Genomic DNA, 21,898 nt, shown 5'->3' on the forward strand with positions numbered 1-21,898 from the left:
ACCAATCAATCATCCTTCCTCTTCCGATAGAAAGAACACTTGCATCCCGATCGGCAAACAGGGCAAGGCATCAATAAATCCTACTCGTTGTCCTGAAAGTGTGAGCACCCTTAGGTCTCGGTGAGTCAGCTGTTCACACAGTATAACACCTGTCTGATAAACTGCAGGCCTTGCCCTCTCCGCTCTTTTCCCTGCCCACTCTCCCTTTCCCTCTATCCCCTCTCCCATCTCTAAAATCCCCACTCCTCTATCCCCTCTCCTCTCTTCTCTCTCCTCTCTACTCTATCCCCTCCTCTCTTCCTTGTCCCCTCCTCTCTCTCTCTCCTCCTCTCTCCCCTCCCCTCTCCTCTCTCCCATCCACCCTCTCCTCTCCTTTCTCCCCTCTAATAGGCATGCAAACCAACATAATGCAAGCCCATCTGGCCACTAGAATGCTGACTTCACCAAACGGGCTTGTAGAAAGTTATCGTCTTTGTGAAAAGTTGGAAAAGTCTCATAATTACAAAATAATCCTTGCTTGAAATGCATACATTTGAGGAGGGGAGGAAGGGTTGTATTTCAAATTGATGTAATTCTGTCGGACAATTTTAAGATCTATCCACACCACTTTAATATTTCACAGTAAAGAATCCTCATGTACGTTTAAAAAATGTATTGTTAGGATCTAATGGATAGTTCATAGGTTTGGTCTAAAATGTCGAGAGCGTATTCAATTCCTAGCCGCTCATCAAGTTGTCTGTCACAGTGCCTTCTTTGAGGGCATTGTGTGCGGATATCGCTGAAACAGCAAAAAAGAAAAGTGTATTTAGACGTGAATCATTGAACTGATGTAATTGGAAATTTGAGGTTACAACACTGGTGTATAGAAATCTCTGCTAGTTTTCGGCTACCAAGGCATATCATGCAGTTTTATATTATTTTTTTACAAGTTGGCAACCATTTTTCTCTGGCAGCTTTTTGGCCATTCTCTCTTTTTCATCCAAAGCAACGTACACTGAATGCATACAAGAGCAGGCAGGGGATACAATCTTAAATTGTTATTACTTTGAAAAATAGAAAGAAACACAAAGTAGTCCCAAAGCTTGTCATTAGTTTACCAAGTCATAAAAGTAAACCATCGGCCTGTTTGTTTTTTGGAGCAGGGCTCTAAAGCCATCTCATTACTTATTCACTGCAAGTACAATCAGACCATCTGCTTCTCTTCTCAGACGTCAGTTGCAACATCGTATTTAAATGACCTTGAGAAGCCATGCAAATGACCTTGAAGAGACAGGACCATAATTCTCCGTCTTGTTGCTCTATGTATAGATTGTTATAGGGGAACAGGGTTTGTGCACTAGGAGGTTGAGCCACTGTGCGACCCTTCGTGTATCCATTGGTATGTCTTCATTTCTGACTTTCTCCTTGGTATTCTCCATCCCCCCTGGCAGCTATTCCCTGGTCTCTCTCTCTCTCTCTCTCTCTCTCTCTCTCTCTCTCTCTCTCTCTCTCTCTCTCTCTCTCTCTCTCTCTCTCTCTCTCTCTCTCTCTCTCTCTCTCTCTCCCTCTCTCTCTCTGTCTCTCTCTGCCTCTCTTGCTCAGTACTCTCTGTGAAGCCAGAGTACGGGCCTAATTAGTGTTGCCCTTCAGGGTTCATCCAGGCCCCTGGTTATCTCGGTGCTCGGTCCCCAATCGTGGCCCCAAGCACTCGGATCCTCCTCCCAAAGTCTGCGTCGTGGTGACATTGACGAGGCGTGCCAGCGCTGGAGGGAGTGAGGGTTTAAGAGTGGGTAATTGGACACCATCGCGAGATGTCATGTCTGGTTTTCCAGCAAGGTGCTCCTTAAGGGGCTCTCTCATCAGCCTCACAGGAGCCCAGGAAATTACTACAATATTCATATGTGTGTGTGTGTGTGTGTGTGTGTGTGTGTGTGTGTGTGTGTGTGTGTGTGTGTGTGTGTGTGTGTGTGTGTGTGTGTGTGTGTGTGTGTGTGTGTGTGTGTGTGTGTGTGTGTGTGTGTGTTTGTGTGTGTGTGTGCGTTTGCGTATGTGTCTGTGTACTGTGTGATTATATTACGATTGACACCTAAACCTGGTCTTCATAGATGGTTAGTTGTAGATTGTGGCAATTTCTTCATGAGATATTAGGTCTCGGACAGATTAGACTCCTAAATACAAAGTCGCACACACTAGTTGTAGACTAAGTGAGTATTTTATGCGTACAAGAGCCTCCTCTCTAGTAGAGAGGGCCCTGAACAACAGGGTTACAAAGTACTTATAAGGGAGTTTGTTTACCAATGCTGCCTTGGTTTCATCTCCGGACTATGATTAGAAGGTGAGGTCACCATGGTTTCATCTGGGGAGTATGAGTAGAAGCTGAGGTCACCTTGGTTTGATCTGGGGAGTATGAGTAGAAGGTCAGGTCACCTTGGTTTCATCTTGGTATTATGTTCACACAGAGCAGACGGTATCGGGCCGTGCCCTTGTACATGGGGCCCCATCAGGTCATGGACATGCTAAAACACATCCCGGTCTCACAAGTTGACATCTGTTTCTAACTGAGAGATCGGTCTTTACCCTGTTGAAAGCGTTTTTCCAAAATAAATGAATGGTGGCGCCAAAGAAAATTGAAGCAATCTATGGAGCATGCAAAACAGTAATATCCAAAATAGATTTAATAACCGTGTTAAAAGATTAACAGATCTGCATGGAAAGCTTTTCTCAGATAACAATATTTTTTTGCTTTGATTCTATCCGCATTCGGTAAGAGTGAAAGCGCACAGTGGTAACTCTGATGGGCTGGCATTTATTTAGAAACCAAGGCTGCAGCCATATTGTAAATCAAATGCGGCCCGACTGATATTTATTGCAAAACGCACACAATAATATCAGGAAGGTCTCCCGAGGTTGATGGAATGATTAAAGGTATAAATAAATGAGGAAAATGATGTTGTTCCTCAAAGCGTACGACACATGCTGCAATGTCCACATCGACGCAGGCTTTGCCAAAGGATGGAACAGAGGGGATGGTTGGAGGTCACAAGCATGGGCAGGAACCTCAACCTAAATCACTGTGGAGGATACCTGCAAATAAGGACCTCTCCCATCTGTCCTTCTGTTTTCCCTTATGATGGGTTGCTGTCTTTCTCCCCACTTTCCCATCTATGTGACTCAATGTGTGTTTCATTCTCTATCAATCTGTCTGTATATCTATCTTTATATCAGCTAGATAGATATTTATCTATATGGCTATTCCCCCTTTTGACCTTTCCACTGGTCCCACTTAATTCTCCACATTTACCACTTCTCTATCTATTCTCCGGTCCTCGTTCCCTCTATCCCTTTCTTATCCTGCTTAATGTCATATATTTCTTTTTCTGACCTTTGTCTCTCTCCCTCCTCTCCCCGCTCTATTCCCTCCTCCCCCAACCCACCCTGTCTTTCGACTCCCCCCTTTCCATCGAGCTCAGGCTTGGCGTGCATGGGATCTTGGTCACACTCACACACACACACACACACACACGCGCACACACACACACACACACACACACACGTCACACACACACACACACGCACACACACACACACACTCACACATACACACCACACCCTAAGGACATTCATGGCCGGCAGCGGGGTGACTCTGGTCTTCTCTTTCCCTAACGAGTATAGCTCTGCTGTCCCCACACTGCCTTAATAGCCCAGTCTCGGCCAACTATTCGTGTGTGTTTGTGTGTGTGTGTGTGTGTGTGTGTGTGTGTGTGTGTGTGTGTGTGTGTGTGTGTGTGTGTGTGTGTGTGTGTGTGTGTGTGTGTGTGTGTGTGTGTGTGTGTGTGTGTTTGGGTGAGTGACTGAATGATAGTGTTAGAATGAATGTGAGGGAGTTGGTGAGTGAGTTTGAAGTCAGCGAGTGTGAGTATGGTTGGAGAAAAAAATTATTTCCTTGGTATACAAGTGTGCGCGTGTGTGTGTATGTGTGTGTGCATGCGTGTGTCTGTGTGTTTGTGTCTCTTAGGAAGTGAAGAAAGGTCCTTATTTGGAACAAGATCATAGCTATGCAGTGCTTGTTGAGAGCAGCCGCTAGAAGAGGACGACTGCAGTTATATTATGGCGAAATGTGGGGTTATTTGATTGTGTTTGTATATATGTGTGTGTGTGTGTGTGTGTGTGTGTGTGTGTGTGTGTGTGTGTGTGTGTGTGTGTGTGTGTGTGTGTGTGTGTGTGTGTGTGTGTGTGTGTGTGTGTGTGTGTGTGTGTGTGTGTGTGTGTGTGTGTGTGTGTGTGTGTGTGTGTGTGCGTGTTTGTGTGTGTGAGTGCACACGCGTGAGTGAGCATTTAGCATGTGTGATACAAAGTGTTACATGAATAGATGTAGATCTGCCAAGGTCACCTTCAAACTCATTTGATGCATGTGGGCTCATCCACGTAGTCACGCACACACTTACTCGCAGTGTTTCGCTTGTGCCACATACACATCCATTATTTTAGTTGGGTGCATTATGCACGCACATTAAAATGAACACACACAAACTATTTTAACATATGCGCTCGCTCCAACTTTTACTTGCTGAACACACACACACTCAATCATATACACACACAAACACACACACATGTCCCCCTGCATCCAGATGGGACAACCCAAGGGCATTCTGGGAAACAGTTCCATGTGATGATGACTGATGCAACAGAAGGTCCAGAGGACGTTTCCCTCTCCTCCATATTTATTCATCTACATATGTGTTTGCTAAAATGGCAGGTAACCTGGCCTTAGCTCCATGCCGACATGGATCCACTGCCTCAGCTCACCTTGCTGAACCAAAGTGGTGACCCTGGACAGCTGGACGCCTGTCCTGCCCTCCGACAGCAGGCCGGAGCTGACATGTTGGAGAATCATATACAGAGGGATAGCAAGGTGAAGGAGAAGAGGTGTGTGTGTGTGTGTGTGTGTTGCGCATGCGTGTGTGTCTGTGTGTGAGTTTGCCGTGCGTATGCACAATTTCCTGTTAATTGTTTTTTAAGCCATTTTGGTATTTTGCATACATTTGTTGGTTGACATGTTGAGTGTGAAGTAGAGGTTAATCTAATCCAAAGTAACTCTCCAAGTGATTCAGATACACATCATAATGGACCAGGGAGGTGGCCTACAGGAATAGTTATAGAAATGGGGGATTGAATCCAGTAGCTTTTGCCTGGGAGTCAAACACCTGAACCACTAGATTCTTTTTTTCCTGCCCCATACTATGTCCATGGTAAGGATTTCAGACCTCCTACAAGGTGAGGAAGTGGAGATAAGTTTCTCTGTATTTAACCCAATGTTGCCACATCCACAATAGTGAGCTTGTGAAAAAAAATATGTTTTTTGTTTGGTTTGGTTTTGTTTATTTTTATTGATTTCTTCTGACCTCCTGGTCAGGTCAGCCTTAAGAAAGTGAGTCTTGATGGGTTTTCTCATGTAAAGGAAGGCACAGAGAAGATATAGAATATATAAAATTAAATAAAAGACGTGCAATTCATATATTTAAAGGCAATTGGATGATCATGGATCAAAGACAGGAAATCAAAGTAAAGAGAGGAGGTGGTGAAGAGACTGACATTTTGACGTGTGAGAGAGGAGTCCTTTAAAAGATTAACACGAAAGCTGAGTGCTAAAGAACATCATTAAATTGTGAAGTAGCAGTATATATATTTCATTCTTCCTTTCAAATATTATAAAGCAAAGTGCATGCGGATTCAAATTTTACATTGTTGATCAAATGCATGCATGAGAATGGTTTGAATCTTTTCCCTCATTCGCTTTTTAAAAATAGCCACACACACACACACACACACACACACACACACACACACACGCAGAGCCACATAGCAACCCACATGCCATTAAGTTACAAGTAGGTAATATGACAAGCTTTTGCGTCATTGCTTGGTGTATCGGGGGCCTGTTAAAAAAGCAAGTTAAACATGGGGACTTGTGTTGGGATACCTGAGGTGTTCAGACAGATCTCTGTCTCCCAAAATAGGCACTCATTATGTGAATACGCGCCACTCAAGCGAACACCACACGCACACACACACACACACACACACACACACACACACACACACACACACACACACACACACACACACACACACACACACACACACACACACACACACACACACACACACACACACACACACACACACACACACACACACACACACACACACACACACACACACACACACACACACACTCAAACACACATGAAACTGACTCGGGATGAACATGGCGTGTATACTTTGATTCCTTTGTCTGAATCGCCAGTTTACACAATGCAACGTAGAACCACAGAGAACTGTCAGAGAGTGACCTAGAGAGAAATGATAATGTAAACTTTGCTTTTAAATAGTTCACGGTAGCAGCAAACATCCTTCTCCATTCGTATGCGTGAGGGTCCAAGGCTTTGGTTATATGTGTCACACACACACACACACACACACACACACACACACACACACACACACACACACACACACACACACACACACACACACACACACACACACACACACACACACACACACACACAAACACACCCGTAAACATATGCAAACACATGGGCATACACATTTTCCTCCTTTAATGTCACACCTATGCTTATTGTTGACATTAAATGCAATTGGCTGTGTAGGGGGAAGGGTGACCTTGCAATATCTTTATGCGGTGTCTGGGTTTTGATTCTATTAAATAGTTGTTATTTGTCATGGATGTGATGTCAGGAGTTCCAGTTCCACCACCAGACCAACGGAAAGACACCTGGGACTTTACAGACACAGCAGAAGATGCGTCTGTAAATTAGAAGGACAGTAAAGTCTATTAGACCATCTGGTCTTAAAGACCATGAAATCGACGGCCTAGTGTAGCAAAGATATATTGCTATGAAACAACAGGACAAATATGTAAATCCTACTGATGTGTAGCCTACTTTATTAATGACGCAATCTGACAAAAGCTATAGATATTTTCATTAATTTACTCACCTCATTGACCTTAGGCTGTAGGCCTAGGCCTACAGGTCCATTTAAAACGTTTTGGGGACACCTGCTGTGCTTAATAGTCCGTAGATAATTAAGGGGTCACGTCACCCTCAAACGACACCGTCATTCGTTACTATTTTTGAGGCGCCTCAACAGTCGCAAGAGAAGAGCGACATCGCCCTCTGCTGGACATCCTCCGTCCTTCTTCTGAATATTCTCTATCTGGCGTATATTTAATTAAAGGTGACATATTATACCACTAGGTTTGAGTGTGATTAACCGTTACCAGCTGGTTTGAAAATCGGCCTCTTCTGATATCATAAGTGGGCATGTCCACCTAGTTGTATTCTGGATAGATCAGTCTACCAGCCTACCCAGTGGACTGTAGAAAATGTTGCTCATAATCCATCCTACATCTAGGTGGACACGGCCACTTGTGATGTCAGAAGAGGCAGATTTTCAAAATGGCTTGTAATGGCTAATCACACTCACACCTGTTGGTATAATATGTCACCTTTAGCATACATTTAATTAAACGCCAAGAAATTACTTCAAAGGCTTCATTTCCTGAGATGTTTGAAGAGGTCACGTCTCAACAGCTGCTGGTGAGCCTCTATACGGGTCAGCCATCTAGTCAGTTCTCATATACTGCATCACAGTATGGTAGCCTACTCTGGATGCACCGCAGAGAACAGGAAAGCTCTCCAGCGCATCATTAAGGCTGCTGAGAGGATCACCAGCACCCAGTTCCCCAGAGCGGAGGACCATCTACCGGACCCGCTGCATCCGGAGGGTCAAGGGCATCATTAGAGACAGCACACACCCTGGACACTGCCTCTTCAAAACTTAGATTGAAACGACCTACTGCTCAATCTCAATCTGCGCAAGCTCAGTGATAGAATCTAGATGCTGAACTGACTTAAATGTTCTGCTCTTCATCTGTTCTGCAGGTCGTTTGTACGGATTTTGGCTGCTCTCTGTCCCTGAAGTTTTTGATGCTTTTCCGATTTAACAGTTTTTTAAAAAAACTGCCCCCGTCACAGAGGCCCAGCAAAAGGTATCTTGAACAAACATTGTGTCTGCAATTGTTTGAGGGTCATACCCGCCTTACCATGACCTAAAAGTGCTCAACATAACTAGCTACTGAGAGTTCTTCATATTTTATCATAAAATGTGGAAGTAGAAATTAGAAATTACATTACATTAACGTTTATGAGCTGATATATTCTCAGAAATAGGGTTTGGTCAGTCCGGTCACTGTGGTTCATAGGATGTTTAATGTGACAATCATACGATTTATAAAATGTTCACTATCGTTACTACCGTATCACTTACATTATTTATATTTGTTACGTTTTTTTAATTAAGTTTTCAAAAGTTTGTTTTGGTACAAACATTGATAAGGCAAATTATTCCAAATAATTACACAGCAGCACAGTATGACATGAGAGTATGTAAGAACACTGTATATGAATTCTGAGTGGCAACGCGTGTGTGTCTTTGCTCCAACCTCCAGGTAGCAATGTCCATGGTTTCCCTGGAGAAGTAGTTGGTCACCAGAGACCGCCAGGAGGGAGCCCTTGTTACTACATCCTCCATCTTCATCTACTTCATGTCCTACCCGGTGGCTGTGGACACCGCCCCGCTGGTTCCACCAGCTGTAAGCTATCCAGCAGGCCATGATGTTCAAAGTCAGTTGCAGAGGCTTACAAACATCAGCATTGAATCATTGGTTCTTATTGGATTCAGTATTGTTTTTCATATCAGTTTGGAAGGTTAGGTCATGTTACTTGTTAACATTGGTAACATTGTTAGCATTGGTGAAATTTAAGTTGTCAATGATTGATGTGGCCTAAACAGATGCTGGACCGGCCCCTGCACTGGGTTGGATATGCACAGCGATACAAGCAACAGCTTCTGACCCTCACTCTCTTGATACTACTCGAGGTATCTAGAGAGTGAGGGAGCTACTACTCATACAACCCACTTGTTCTCTTATTTGAAGAGCTCCTTAATTCTTCTACTCACTATTTGTAAATATCGAAGAACAAGGTTTTGTTTTGAAGAACAAAATAGGTAAAATTAATGATTTGTACATTTGTTCAGTAGTTTGGAATAAATATATATGGTCTCCAGGATTTTGAGTTACAGTGTCTACTTTTTATCTACTGAAAAAATAGGGAAAATCACCTAATTCCTCTCCACGATGGCTAGAGGAAGAACAAAACTGCTCTCTGCTGGATAGTTAAAAGATAGTTATTGGTTTGCTGCGTGGGTCACAAAACATAAATAAATACAGATATAAGGCACCACAACAATACAATAAGAATGTAATTCAGACAGGAAATAAAACGTGCAGTGCAATGACAGTGTGCAGTAAGTAAAGCAGATTAGTGCTATGTACAGTTCAAAGCCAATGGCTTCAGAGACAGAGACCATATATTGCTTGCTAGCACGCACAAGAAGGGTTACCCAGACAGTTAGGAAGAGCAATGGCTTTTATCAACAACTGGCATGGTGTAAAGGTCCATAAGCTCAGCCTGACTTCCAGCAGATATTGTGATCAGAGCATACATTTAATAAACATATAAGCAAACCATCATACAATCATAGTGATTAAAAGATAAAAATGCAGCTTTCAGGACAATTCTCTTGTTGCTACATCCCCCCCCCCCCCCCCCCCCCTTAAACTTCGAGGCTGTAGATCACCATTCTGTGTTTTTCTTTTGAACAGTTTGACAGTTTTTTGTGAGCGTCAATCATATTTTTCCCTGCTCTCCTTCCATTATTCTTGCCTGGTGCTTTGATTGGAAAATGCCAACATGTGTAGATACACCACCTTCTCGAAGACCATTCACAGGTATGTATTAATTGAGAAAGTAGTATCATTAAAAAAAAAAAAATTGCTGTGCCCTTAAGTAGAAGAGGCAGCACAACAAGCATTGTATGCAAACAAAATTTAGTAAAAGTAGAGAAGTGTTAGAAGGTTTCTATTAATGTGAATTTGGTTGGTCGGCAGGTCATCTCAGAGAAAAGCAAATAGATCAGTCAAGATGTCTGCCTCTGAGGATGACGTGGCATTCTGCTCCAACCCTGACCTCCGAGACGCTCTAGTGTCTGTTGGTTCTTGGCTCCGCCTTCAGAGATGTGATCTCTAAGTTAATAACTCAGGAGTACACATTTGTCCAACAGCACTGTCCCTACAACTGGTGACTTTTGCTCGGACATGAAACGTCTAGTCTACAGGCATTTTGAACACATAGGATTGTTAATTTGCACTACTTGCCGGGCTTTGTTCTTAGCTAGTGCCTCTCTAGCTTACTGTCATTAAAAAATAGTAACTTCCAACCAAGGCGCCGTACTGTTCCCTTGATTAGTACACACCGCAAAAAAAAATCATGTGAAGAGGGTTGGTACGATGAAATTATGTGAAGTCTGATACTGTTTGTTTGGACGTCTGCCTCTTGAGTATGATGGGGCAGTTGGCCCGACCCCTGACCTCAGGAGCCCCTGAGAGGTGATGGTTCTTGGCTCTGTCCCCAGAGATGAAACTTCTTACTTGATGATTAAGTGGTGTGCAGGTCATCTTTGAGAAAAGCAGATAAGTACATACCCAACATTACTCGGCGGTCAGCTCCACCCGTGACCTTGTTGGGTACGCCCTTACATGTGTTGTTGTACGCTTGGCAATGCGCATGCACGCAATTGTTCAGTACATTATTTGGAAAAGAGAAAATTATGTTACGCCAAGGTACAAATGTACAATTTAATTTAATTGCCATATAAAAATTGTTTTCATCTTTCACGTCGTCATTATTAAATGATATTGGTCATCTATATAGTTCCATCCCCTTTAAATAAAAACAAGTCCTTTGACAGCTGGAATAACAAATGTGGAAGGGTGTTACAGAAAATCTCCATTTAACGATAATACAGCTATTTATATTGTACATCCAAAACAAATAAGCAACAATGTATTTAAGCAAGACAACTTGCGGTCATCAATTTTTTAATACATTACAAAATAATAACCTAATTGTCCTGGATATATGCATATAAAGAATTTTCATACAATTTATGAAACGTACAACAAAGCTATGTAAAAAAACATACTTAACATATGCTTATCTAAATGGCTCATAGAATATAGTCTGAAAATCTGTTAAAATGTCTCCTATGTAGCAGCAAGGAACAGGAATTGCATAACATAAAGCAGAAGCGAATATTACAGTACAGGGTTAAAAAACTGTTTACTTGTGCATTGATACATTTCAGTAGTCACCTGTTGGCAAAGCTTGTCGGTTAGTTGGTTTGTAAAAGAATAAAAACTACAAACGAAGAGTTTGCTTTCTCCATTTAATCTCAAAAAGTAATTTGTAATTGTTTGTTGTCTTTAAACTAGAATTAGTTACTCTAAGACGAAATACAGTATAATACTTTTGTGTCTCCCTCTTCTTGGGAATTTTACCTTAAAAAGTTCTTAACACTTCATGTTTGAGTTGTTTATGGAGATATCGCAACAGATGATATTATGATTTCCGAAACAATTAACATTTAGTCAATATATAATACAATAACATGGTTCACTATGATGAGTATAGTCAGGGGCTTAGGATAGTAATTAGGTTCTAAAATTGTTGAATGATTGTTAATTGTTTAATCTACGATCGGCCTACAGTAATAGATTTGGAATTCACATATTATGAGAATTATAGAAACTAAGATACAGAACTAAGGTAAGGAGTTGGGTAAAAAAATATGAACCAAAGTCAATAAAAAAAAAGAACATAAAAACAAAAAGTACCTTAACCGAGAATGGGCTTATTGAAAATCGACTTCCACCCAGATCTTACCTCCCTCCTTTTGCATTCATTTCTAAATCAGTAAACAACATGAATGCATTTAGTCATTAAATGGGGTTTCCTAGTAAATACAATATTATTTTTTCTTAAATGGTTAGTAGCATACAGGATGTGGATAACAGTTGAGTTGGATTGATCAGTCCATTCCACATGTGTTAAGCCAACAGGGTAGATCACTAGTTTTCGGCTACACTCGCACTACGCAAACGCCATGCTCCTTTTCACTGTATAGACAAATAATTGTAAAAAGTGGTTGGATTTTTTGACCATAACCAACCCAACAATCAATCCTGAAGATATTGGATTACATGAAATCCAACACATTTTGTATGCATGTGCCCATTTAAATTAATAAATAAAAATCCTGAATTCCAGTCTGCGACTATGATGCGAGTGACCTGGAGAACACCCTTTAGAAAGATTGGGTGCGCTTGGTTTAGTTGTTGCGGCCCCCGTTGATTACGTTCCCTCCGGGAGGGGCTATATGGATAGAGTCCAGGATTGGCCGAAGTATCTGACCAAACGGCCTACAGAGAGAGAGACAGAGAGAGACAAACACATACACAAATATCGAGTGTGAGAGAGAGAGAGAGAGAAAGAAAGATGGACGAATACAGAGAAGGAAAGAAAATACAACGTTCTATAAACTCAACAACACTATTCAATGAGAGCACTCGCGCTGGCGCCACCATACAGCACTGTCCAACGGCGCTGTGATATAACTTCCAACTCTGCAGACCTTGGAGCGTCACACAGCACTATACATTGCCAGCACATTAGTCAATATTAAACCAAGAACAAAACCAAAAAATATAATCTCCTGTGTTGTCCTTTCCACTACTCAGCAGCACGGCACTCCGTTGCTCGTCTGGTTTTCGGCAGGTTTAGAGATTGTTAAACTTATGTTACATCGTCAACTTATGATGGCCATTTCTTATCGGTGCAATAAACATTTGTCATAAACAACTAGAAAACCCTGGAGGCATGGAGGATTAACATCAGATACGCTACACTTACTTAATAGCCACCTACATAGTCTATTGAAAGAAACAATGAAGCAGTGACCAAAAAGAAGAGCAGTGCTGGCGTGGGACTCACGTGGCGAGGACCTCGGACGGCAGGTCGGTGATGTAGGCTGGGATGGAGTTGCCAGTGAGGAACTGGGCCACCTCATTGGTGAACGTGTTGCAGTTGTGTTCAAACAGTCGGTATCGGTCGCCTCTGTTGCCCAAACAACAAAGTGAGCATTTTGTTATTTGGTTAACATAACTTGAGTCTTAAAACTTTTTACAACAAAACAACAGAATACTTTTTTTTGCGATTGTCGCTAAATTGCTAGCAACAAAGCTAATTTAGAGAATCAAAAAAAGGCCTAGCAATTGGCTTCATTGTTAGCAGAAAAGGGATTAGGGCAATAGACAATAAAAATTAACTTAGGTTGACTTCATTATTATCAACACAGCTTTGGTCTCTACAGTGGGGCATATCTTGAATATATTTAAACCAAAATAGAACACATTTTGATTCATAAATTTGAGATATATATTGATACATAAAATGGTTTGCAATTTAAAAACATAGTTTGTAGCCAGGGGACAATAAACTGTGTATATACTAGTTGAATTACATTTTCCTTGTAAAGTCTGATAATGGAATGATGAATGATGAGATCAAATGTGTTGATTTGCCTTCTTGTGCATGCAAATGTAAAGTAGGTTAATGTTTGTTTGCAATGTCATCCTAATATCACTGACTCAAAGACTATAATGTGACTGTGTAAATAAAGGACGGACCTTTGACATTGCCCAGAAACCCATCTATGGTGACATGCATCTTTTAGTCTTAAAGGTCCCATGGCATGGAAATGTGACTTGATGAGGATTTCTAACATTAATATGAGTACCCCTAGCCTGCCTAGGGTCTCCCAGTAGCTAGAAATGGCACAAGCTATCCTACTCTGCCTTTGAAAAAAAAAGCCGATTTGGATTTTTACCCCATATGTCTACGACCGTGCGAGCGCCACGTGTGTGTGCGTGTGTGTGTGTGTGTGTGTGTGTGTGTGTGTGTGTGTGTGTGTGTGTGTGTGTGTGTGTGTGTGTGTGTGTGTGTGTGTGTGTGTGTGTGTTGTGGCATTCCCCCGGTGCCACGCCCCCTGTTCGGGAGAGTCGAGGCCGGGATATACCGCCGGTGGCCAACAGCCGGCGACAAATCCCAACCTCCCGAGAGCCGCAATCGGGGAAACGAGGAGCACCTGGGCAGGAGGCACCCAGGTGTTAAAAGGAGGCCACCAAACGACAGATCGGGAAGAGTCGAGTGGAAGAGAGGACGACGCAGAGGACCGAGACCGTAAAGTGAGCCGCACGGCGGACACGTGGACGACGACTCGAGCAACCCCCCCCGACTTCGATGTACAGTGTGCGCTTGTGTGGATACGAAACCGAATGTAATAAACCGCCGTTTGAGGCTTTGGACCCTCACACCCTGCCTGGTCCTTACTTGAGCCCCTCTACCAAACCGAGTTACCACATATGGTGGAGGATGCGGGCAACTCGGTCCACGTGCGGCTCCCGGTAAGGACCCCTCCCCGCGTAGTGGCAGTGGCTTTCCGTTTTTGATTATTTTTATTTTATTTTTTTTTCCTGTGCGGTTCCTCCGTTCGCGGAGGTGAATACCCGCGGACGTAGATGCAGAACCCCGGGACAGCCGCAGGACCAGCTGGCCCGAGAGAATCGGACCCCAGCCTGGCCCTGCTGACGGAGGCGGTGCTCCGCCTGACCCAGCAGGCCACCCGCGACCCGCCGACCACCGCCCCGACGAGTCGGCTCACAAAACTAGGACCCGACGACGATGTCGAGGCCTTCCTAGAAACATTTGAGCAGGTGGCAACCTGGGAGAGGTGGCCAGAGGCCCAGTGGGCCTATATAGTGGCCCCGTTTTTAACCGGACCCGCCCAGCAGGCGAGTCAGGACCTCAACCCCGGGGACGCGGGCCGGTATACCGCACTCAAGGCGGCCGTGTTGGCCTACTATGGACATAGCCTTGCTGCGAAGGCCCTCAATTTCCACGAGTGGACGTTCGACGTCCGAGGACCCGTACGGACCCAGGTGGCCCACCAATGTCGGCTAGCCCGGAGGTGGCTGGTAGACGGAGCGGGACCCAGCCCCGTGGATCGGGTCGTGGTGGACAACACCGTGCGACAGCTGCCCCCCGACGCCCGGAGGGTGCTGGCCCACCACCACCCTGAGACCGTGGACGACCTCGTGCGCCAGCTGGAGAACTGGCAGGTGGCCCAGCGGCTGGCGGCGGGCCCGAGACCCAACCCCCGGGCCACCCGGAGAGAGACCCCAACACCGCCGTCGAGGACCCGGCCGTCCACCCCGCCCCGAGAACGAGGGGAACCCGAGACCCGGCGCTGCTACCACTGCGGACAACGGGGACACCTGGTCCGCGACTGTCCCGACCGACAGGACGTCCCCATGCCCTCCGCGTGCACCGCCCCGAGAGACCGCCCCACCTGTATGCTGGCGACCTGCTGGACACAGAGCCTCAAGGACTCCCCCACCATCCCCATCAAGGTGATGCACCAGGACACCCATGCCCTGGTGGACACGGGGAGTGCCGTGACCCTGGTGAGGGCCGACCTAGCCGGGGGCAGGCCGGGGACCCCGATGCAGGTCTCCTGCGTACACGGCGACACCCGGACGTACGAAACCTGCCACGTGGTAGTACGCACACCACAGGGGGTCTTCGTCGCCCGGGCCGGGATAGTACCGACCCTTCCGGTGCCGTTCCTGATTGGCCGGGACTGCCCCATCTTCACCCGCTTTTGGAGCCCCAGGAGGGGGAACCAGGGGGGACGAGAGCTGCACCGTCCGGCCGGCCGAAGCGGACGCCCGGCCCAGCGAGGGGCAAGGCGCCCGCCGACGCGAGAGTCCGGGTCGGAGACCGGACCCGTCCCGACGACCGCCGCCGACCACGGACCAGCCCTGGGAGCGACCCGCCGACCGTCCGCCGCGCGGACCGAGACGGACGACGAGCCGGGTTCCGGAGGAGAGGGACCGTCGGCGCCGGGAAGCCCGCCCCGATCTACCGGGGACCAGGCGCGACCGGGACCGGGACCGGGAGACGGAGCGGGGCCCAGCACCGACACCGTTACCGCCTCCGAGAGGGGGAACACCCCCGAGGAGCCCGAGAGCTCCCCCCTAACTGAGCTATCGGACTTCGCCCAGGCGGGGGGGGAGAACTCGGCCCGACCGGGACAGTTCGCTACGGCCCAGCATCGGGACGATGCCCTGCGGCACGCGTGGGGACATGTGGTCGCCCACGACGGTCAGGTGAGGGACTCAGTGAGCCACCTGACCCACCCCCACTTCTGCACTCAGCGGGGGTTGCTGTACAGGGTCGACGTACGCGAGGGGGAGGTAGTACAACAACTGGTGGTACCGCGACCGTACGTGTCTAAGGTTTTGTTCATGGCCCACACACATTTGCTCGGCGCACATCTGGGCATGGACAAAACGCGAGAGCGGGTGGTGGCGCGGTTCTATTGGCCCGGGGTACGCAGAGATGTAGCGCGTTACTGCCAGGAGTGTCCCGACTGCCAGCGCGTAGCCCCGCGGGCAGTGGAGCGGAGTCCGCTCATACCGATGCCCATTATTGAGACTCCCTTCGAGAGAATAGCGCTGGACATCGTAGGACCCCTCCCCAGGACGAGCCGGGGACATCGATATCTCCTCGTCATATTAGATTATGCGACCCGATACCCCGAGGCCCTCCCACTGCGTGCGGCGACTAGCAAGGCGGTAGCCCGAGAGCTAGTATTACTCTTTAGCCGGGTGGGGCTCCCAAAGGAGATCCTCACCGATCAAGGCTCCTGTTTCATGTCCCGCGTAGTCAAGGAGCTACTAAAACTGTTACAGGTCTCCCAGCTCCGGACCTCGGTATATCACCCGCAGACGGACGGGCTAGTCGAGCGGTTTAACCAGACCATCAAACGGATGCTCAAAAAGAGCATCGAGGCGGACGGGAAGAACTGGGACCAGTTGCTTCCCCATGTCCTCTTCGCCATTCGTGAGGTGCCCCAGGCTTCCACGGGGTTCTCGCCCTTCGAACTCCTTTATGGGAGGAGACCCCGTGGAATACTGGACCTGGCGAAGGAGGCGTGGGAGAGTCATCCCTCTCCACACAGGACCACCATCGAGCATGTGGAGCTCGTCAGGGACCGAATGGCCAAGGTCTGGCCCATAGTCCGAGACCACCTCGCCCGTGCTCAGCAGGCCCAAGCGCGCGTGTATAATAGGGGGGCGCGCGTGCGGAACTTCCGACCAGGCGACCGGGTCTTAGTGCTGGTTCCAACCAGCGAGTGCAAGTTTCTCGCGAAATGGCAGGGCCCGTACGAGGTAGTAGAGGCCGTGGGGCCCGTTAACTATAAGGTGAGGCAACCCGGGAGACGCAAGCCCACCCAGGTTTATCATGTGAATCTGTTAAAGCAGTGGCGGGGTGAGGACGACCCTCCCCTACGGGCCCCCATGGCCTTAATGGCTCGGCCCGCGATCCCTGACGTCCCGATGGGGACCGACCTCAGCCCCGCACAGAGACAAGAACTAGGGGAGCTGGTGCTGCAGAGCCGGGACGTGTTTTCGGACGTGCCGGGGCGGACCTCGGTGATCTCCCATGAGATCCGGACCGCTCCGGGGGTGACGGTTCGGATCCCGCCCTACCGGGTACCCGAGTCCCGGCGCAACGCCATCCGAGCCGAGGTGGAGCGGATGCTGAAACTGGGGGTAATTGAGGAATCCCGTAGCGCCTGGGCTAGCCCTATCGTGCTGGTGCCCAAGCCGGACGGGACCCACCGGTTCTGTAATGACTTCCGCCGGTTGAATGAAGTGTCTGACTTTGACTCCTACCCCATGCCTAGAGTAGACGAGCTGATCGAGCGGCTGGGACCGGCCCGGTACCTGTCCACGCTGGACCTAACCAAGGGGTACTGGCAGGTCCCCCTGGCCCCGTCGTCCCGGGAGAAGACGGCCTTCGCAACGCCGGGGGGCCTGTTTCAGTACACTGTCCTGCCCTTTGGTGTCCACGGGGCCCCCGCTACGTTCCAGCGGATGATGGACCAGGTCCTAAGGCCGCACAGCAGTTACGCCGCAGCATATATCGATGATATAATCATCCACAGCGCCAGTTGGGACGAACACGTCAAGCACGTGCGGGCCGTGCTCAACGGCCTACGAGCGGCCGGGCTTACCGCCAACCCTGCAAAGTGCAGGTTGGGGCGGGAGGAGACGGCCTATTTGGGGTACCGGGTGGGGAGGGGGAACGTGCGACCCCACGCCCCCTGTTCGGGAGAGTCGAGGCCGGGATATACCGCCGGTGGCCAACAGCCGGCGACAAATCCCAACCTCCCGAGAGCCGCAATCGGGGAAACGAGGAGCACCTGGGCAGGAGGCACCCAGGTGTTAAAAGGAGGCCACCAAACGACAGATCGGGAAGAGTCGAGTGGAAGAGAGGACGACGCAGAGGACCGAGACCGTAAAGTGAGCCGCACGGCGGACACGTGGACGACGACTCGAGCAACCCCCCCCGACTTCGATGTACAGCGTGCGCTTGTGTGGATACGAAACCGAATGTAATAAACCGCCGTTTGAGGCTTTGGACCCTCACACCCTGCCTGGTCCTTACTTGAGCCCCTCTACCAAACCGAGTTACCACAGTGTGTGTGTGAATACACACACTGTAACGCAAGTGTTGTACACTTCTTTGCTATTTTGATAACCGTTCTGCTGTTGGCGTTATGGCGCATAACACGTCAGGTTCTCTGACGTCTCTGGTATTTCCACAACGCAGTGGGGCTCCGGCGGGAGACAATCGCGGTCAACAATCCCTTTCACCTCCATGTCGCGGTTCAGTCTACTTCAAATCGATGTGGAAGTGGAAGAACCAGAGACGTCGGAGAACCCGACGCAGTCGTTTGAGATTCATTATATCGTCTGGAGGTGCACTCAGCTTTCGGCTGTGATAATATATATTAAATGATATAGATATCTATGCATAATATGATAATAGATATACAGCTCCAGGACTCCCGCCGGAGCACCTGGAATGTTCTACAATATTTACAGAACACGGCCAAAAGCTGTGTGTGCCTCGCCATTGCAATACATCTACTGAAAACACGAGCGCATGGTACAGTGGCCGCAAGCTGCTCAGGACCACACCCCCACCCTCCAACTTGACCCGCCTGTAAAAAACGTGACGTTTGTGGAAAGCTCATTGTGGAACTGGCTCGTAGTGGCTGTAATCCTGCACCAAGGCTGAATTTCTTGAACGTCTTCAAATACTTTATTAAGGGCACACTAACACCTATAAGCATCCATAAAGTAGCATGCCATGGTTGTATCAGCGATGTCGGGTGACGTCACTTCTGTTGGTATTTGAAGCAAGATCCCAAACAAACCGAGCCAGCTCACCCCTCCCTTTCCGTGTTTCATGCATGTATCAAGTAAAAACTATCATTAAGGCCTAAAAAAAAAAAGTTTGGTTCCTGTTGGTTGTCAGTTTTTTTATTTAATTTTTTCCAGCGAAAATAGGTAGGTTGTTTTCATTTAAAAACGAGAAAATTCACTCATCCTTGTACCGAATGAAGAGGTGCTGTACCAAAACGTGATTATAGTTTGCATAAAAAAAAAAAATATATCTTTTTTTTTTTAAAGCTCATAAAATATCGCACATAAATTGACGGGGTCGGTCGGAAACCGGAACCAAACAAAAAAGATTTTTAGGCCTAATGCAGAATAAAACCCAACAACACCCACCCCTTGTCGGTTATTGGTTGGAATACTTTTTATTTTAGTTTTGAGTGGTTGGTAGTACCATTTGTTTTTGTGTACGATCACAGAGCTTAGGCTGTCAACAGAGAAGCATTTTTTTGACGGCCTGCTAATTGGGCGGGCAGCTAGCGGATTGTGAGGAAAGATCAGATGAATGTGATACGATTTATGCTTCGGCCTAGAATCACTGACACAACATTTAAATATCTCAATGGATGACTGGATTTAAAGCTTGATTTGAAGGTTGAATGGTCTATTTTGAATATTTGTGTGATGTGTGTTTGCTTTAGAGGGAGAGAGGGAGAGATGATAGAGGGAGGCAGCTCTGTATGTGCTCTCTCCTAGGGATAAAGGAGAAGAAAATAGAGGATAGAGAGAGGTAAACCTGTATGTGCTCTCTCCTCGGGAGGAAAGAGAGGAAACGGGAAAATAGAGAGAGCTAGACCTGTATGTGCTCTCTCCTAGGGATGAAAGGTAGTCCATGAAGATCTCATCCGACACCTCGGTCTCCCCAAGCTCCACCACTGTATCTGGAGGCCCCAGCATCGTTCCGCCCTGACACACGCACACACACACACACAATGTAAACAGACAGAAACACACACACACACACACACACACACACACACACACACACACACACACACACACACACACACAAGCAGGTACAAAAACATGCATGCACTCACACACATGCAGAGGCACACATTCAAATTGTATTCAAATTCTAACAATTTGCCTAGTGCATTGGATCATGGTTTATTATTATTATTAAATTAATTTACAAACAACAAATGTGACTCCTGAGAAAGTATACTATTCAGCTTCCTGTGTGTTTAGCAGTACTGATAGAATTGCCCACCTATTTAAACTTCGAGAAAGCCTTACCGGTGAACAGCTCGAAATGCCCACCCCTCCGAAGAAGAACTCGTCTCCATAAACTACTATGGCTGTGTGCCTGCCAACAGAACACATTTGTACGCTATGGCTTTTGTATAACGCAAAACATATTGCAAAAATGTTTTGCCAGTTTATCCTACATTTGAATGCGAGTCGGTATTCAAATATCGATATTCAAATATCAACGGTGATGGCCTCGAATACATACCAAATGCCGTCAAGTTGTTTCCCTGTAATGACAAAGATGCGGGTTATTAGGTCATGTATTTATTTTTATTTTTTTGCATCTGTGTTTAGTTCAAGTCTTATGCGACCACCACGCTGTCCACCCATTTAATACCCTGCGGAAATAATAACCATATCTTTGTGCAGCTTTCACACATATACTACAGTTTGCAAATCCATCTAAACGTCTGCAGCCCCATATAGGTCTGCACACCCGTCGGAGCATCGCTAGCATCACCATCCTTTATCCTCGTCCTATAGCCCAACGTAACGAAGACCAGGTATATAGGATCTAAATGAGTCACTTACCGAGCATGATAGGGCTGAGATTGCGTGCCATTCCTCTTGACAAGTCATAAATATACAACTGTACACTGTACCTCGTTGCATTATTTTCCATAGTGGAATTTATGTATTGCTTTTTTCTGCAAGCTGGAGAGAACAATTGCCACCGAGACAGCTGATGCTTCTGCAGCGGCAGCTTACCGGCCGGCTCCCGCGAAAGATCCAAAACCAAAACCCTGGACCCCACAGCCAGCACTGATGATCTTTCACAAATTATTTAGGAATGAGTGGATATTTATAATTTCACTGGACCATTAACATTCTAGCCATATATATCACTGCAGTATATAAGGGTCTTTTAATGGCTAAGCAGCGGTATCTGTTACTCTACTATTAGACACACCTTCATTACACAACAAAGTTGACGCCCTCCAGTGGAGACTACGGTGAAAAAAAGGATACACATTTCTTATAAGTATGGGGTGTCGTTTGTAAACCTTTGCTGCTCAAAAACGTGCTTCAGTTGATCCAGATTTAGCTCGAGCTTCTCTTCATTTTCCCCAGACTTAGCAAATTTAACAACCGTCCAAAATGCTGCAATTTTCATGTCACTTTTTCCACTTATTCCACATTTTCCTTTTTCAAATTTGATTTAGATTTAGATATAAAATATAGATCTTCGATATCGATTTAGGATTTTGATTTATAGGCCTATATATAAACTACGATTTAGCTTCAGATTAAGCATTTCTATTTAGGATTTATATTTATACATACAATGTAGATTTAGATTTA

General features: G+C 46.6%; 2 protein-coding genes across 2 annotated transcripts in view; one reads left to right on the plus strand and one right to left on the minus strand.

Annotated features, from left to right (window-relative positions):
• The window catches only part of LOC132472686 (alpha-protein kinase 1-like), a 68,305-nt gene that overhangs the window by 24,148 nt on the left and 22,259 nt on the right, over window positions 1-21,898 (plus strand). The window lies entirely within an intron of this gene.
• desi1a (desumoylating isopeptidase 1a) lies at window positions 9,081-21,537 on the minus strand. The gene is made up of 6 exons (XM_060039292.1): window positions 21,128-21,537; window positions 20,802-20,823; window positions 20,582-20,651; window positions 20,139-20,248; window positions 12,963-13,085; window positions 9,081-12,391 (listed from the first exon to the last, which is right to left on the minus strand). Exons 1-6 carry the CDS (start codon window positions 21,216-21,218, stop codon window positions 12,301-12,303), a joined length of 507 nt encoding a protein of 168 aa, XP_059895275.1. The 5' UTR covers window positions 21,219-21,537; the 3' UTR covers window positions 9,081-12,300.

The sequence above is a fragment of the Gadus macrocephalus genome, chromosome 2 (assembly GCF_031168955.1).
Source record: "Gadus macrocephalus chromosome 2, ASM3116895v1".
Taxonomy (NCBI): domain Eukaryota; kingdom Metazoa; phylum Chordata; class Actinopteri; order Gadiformes; family Gadidae; genus Gadus; species Gadus macrocephalus.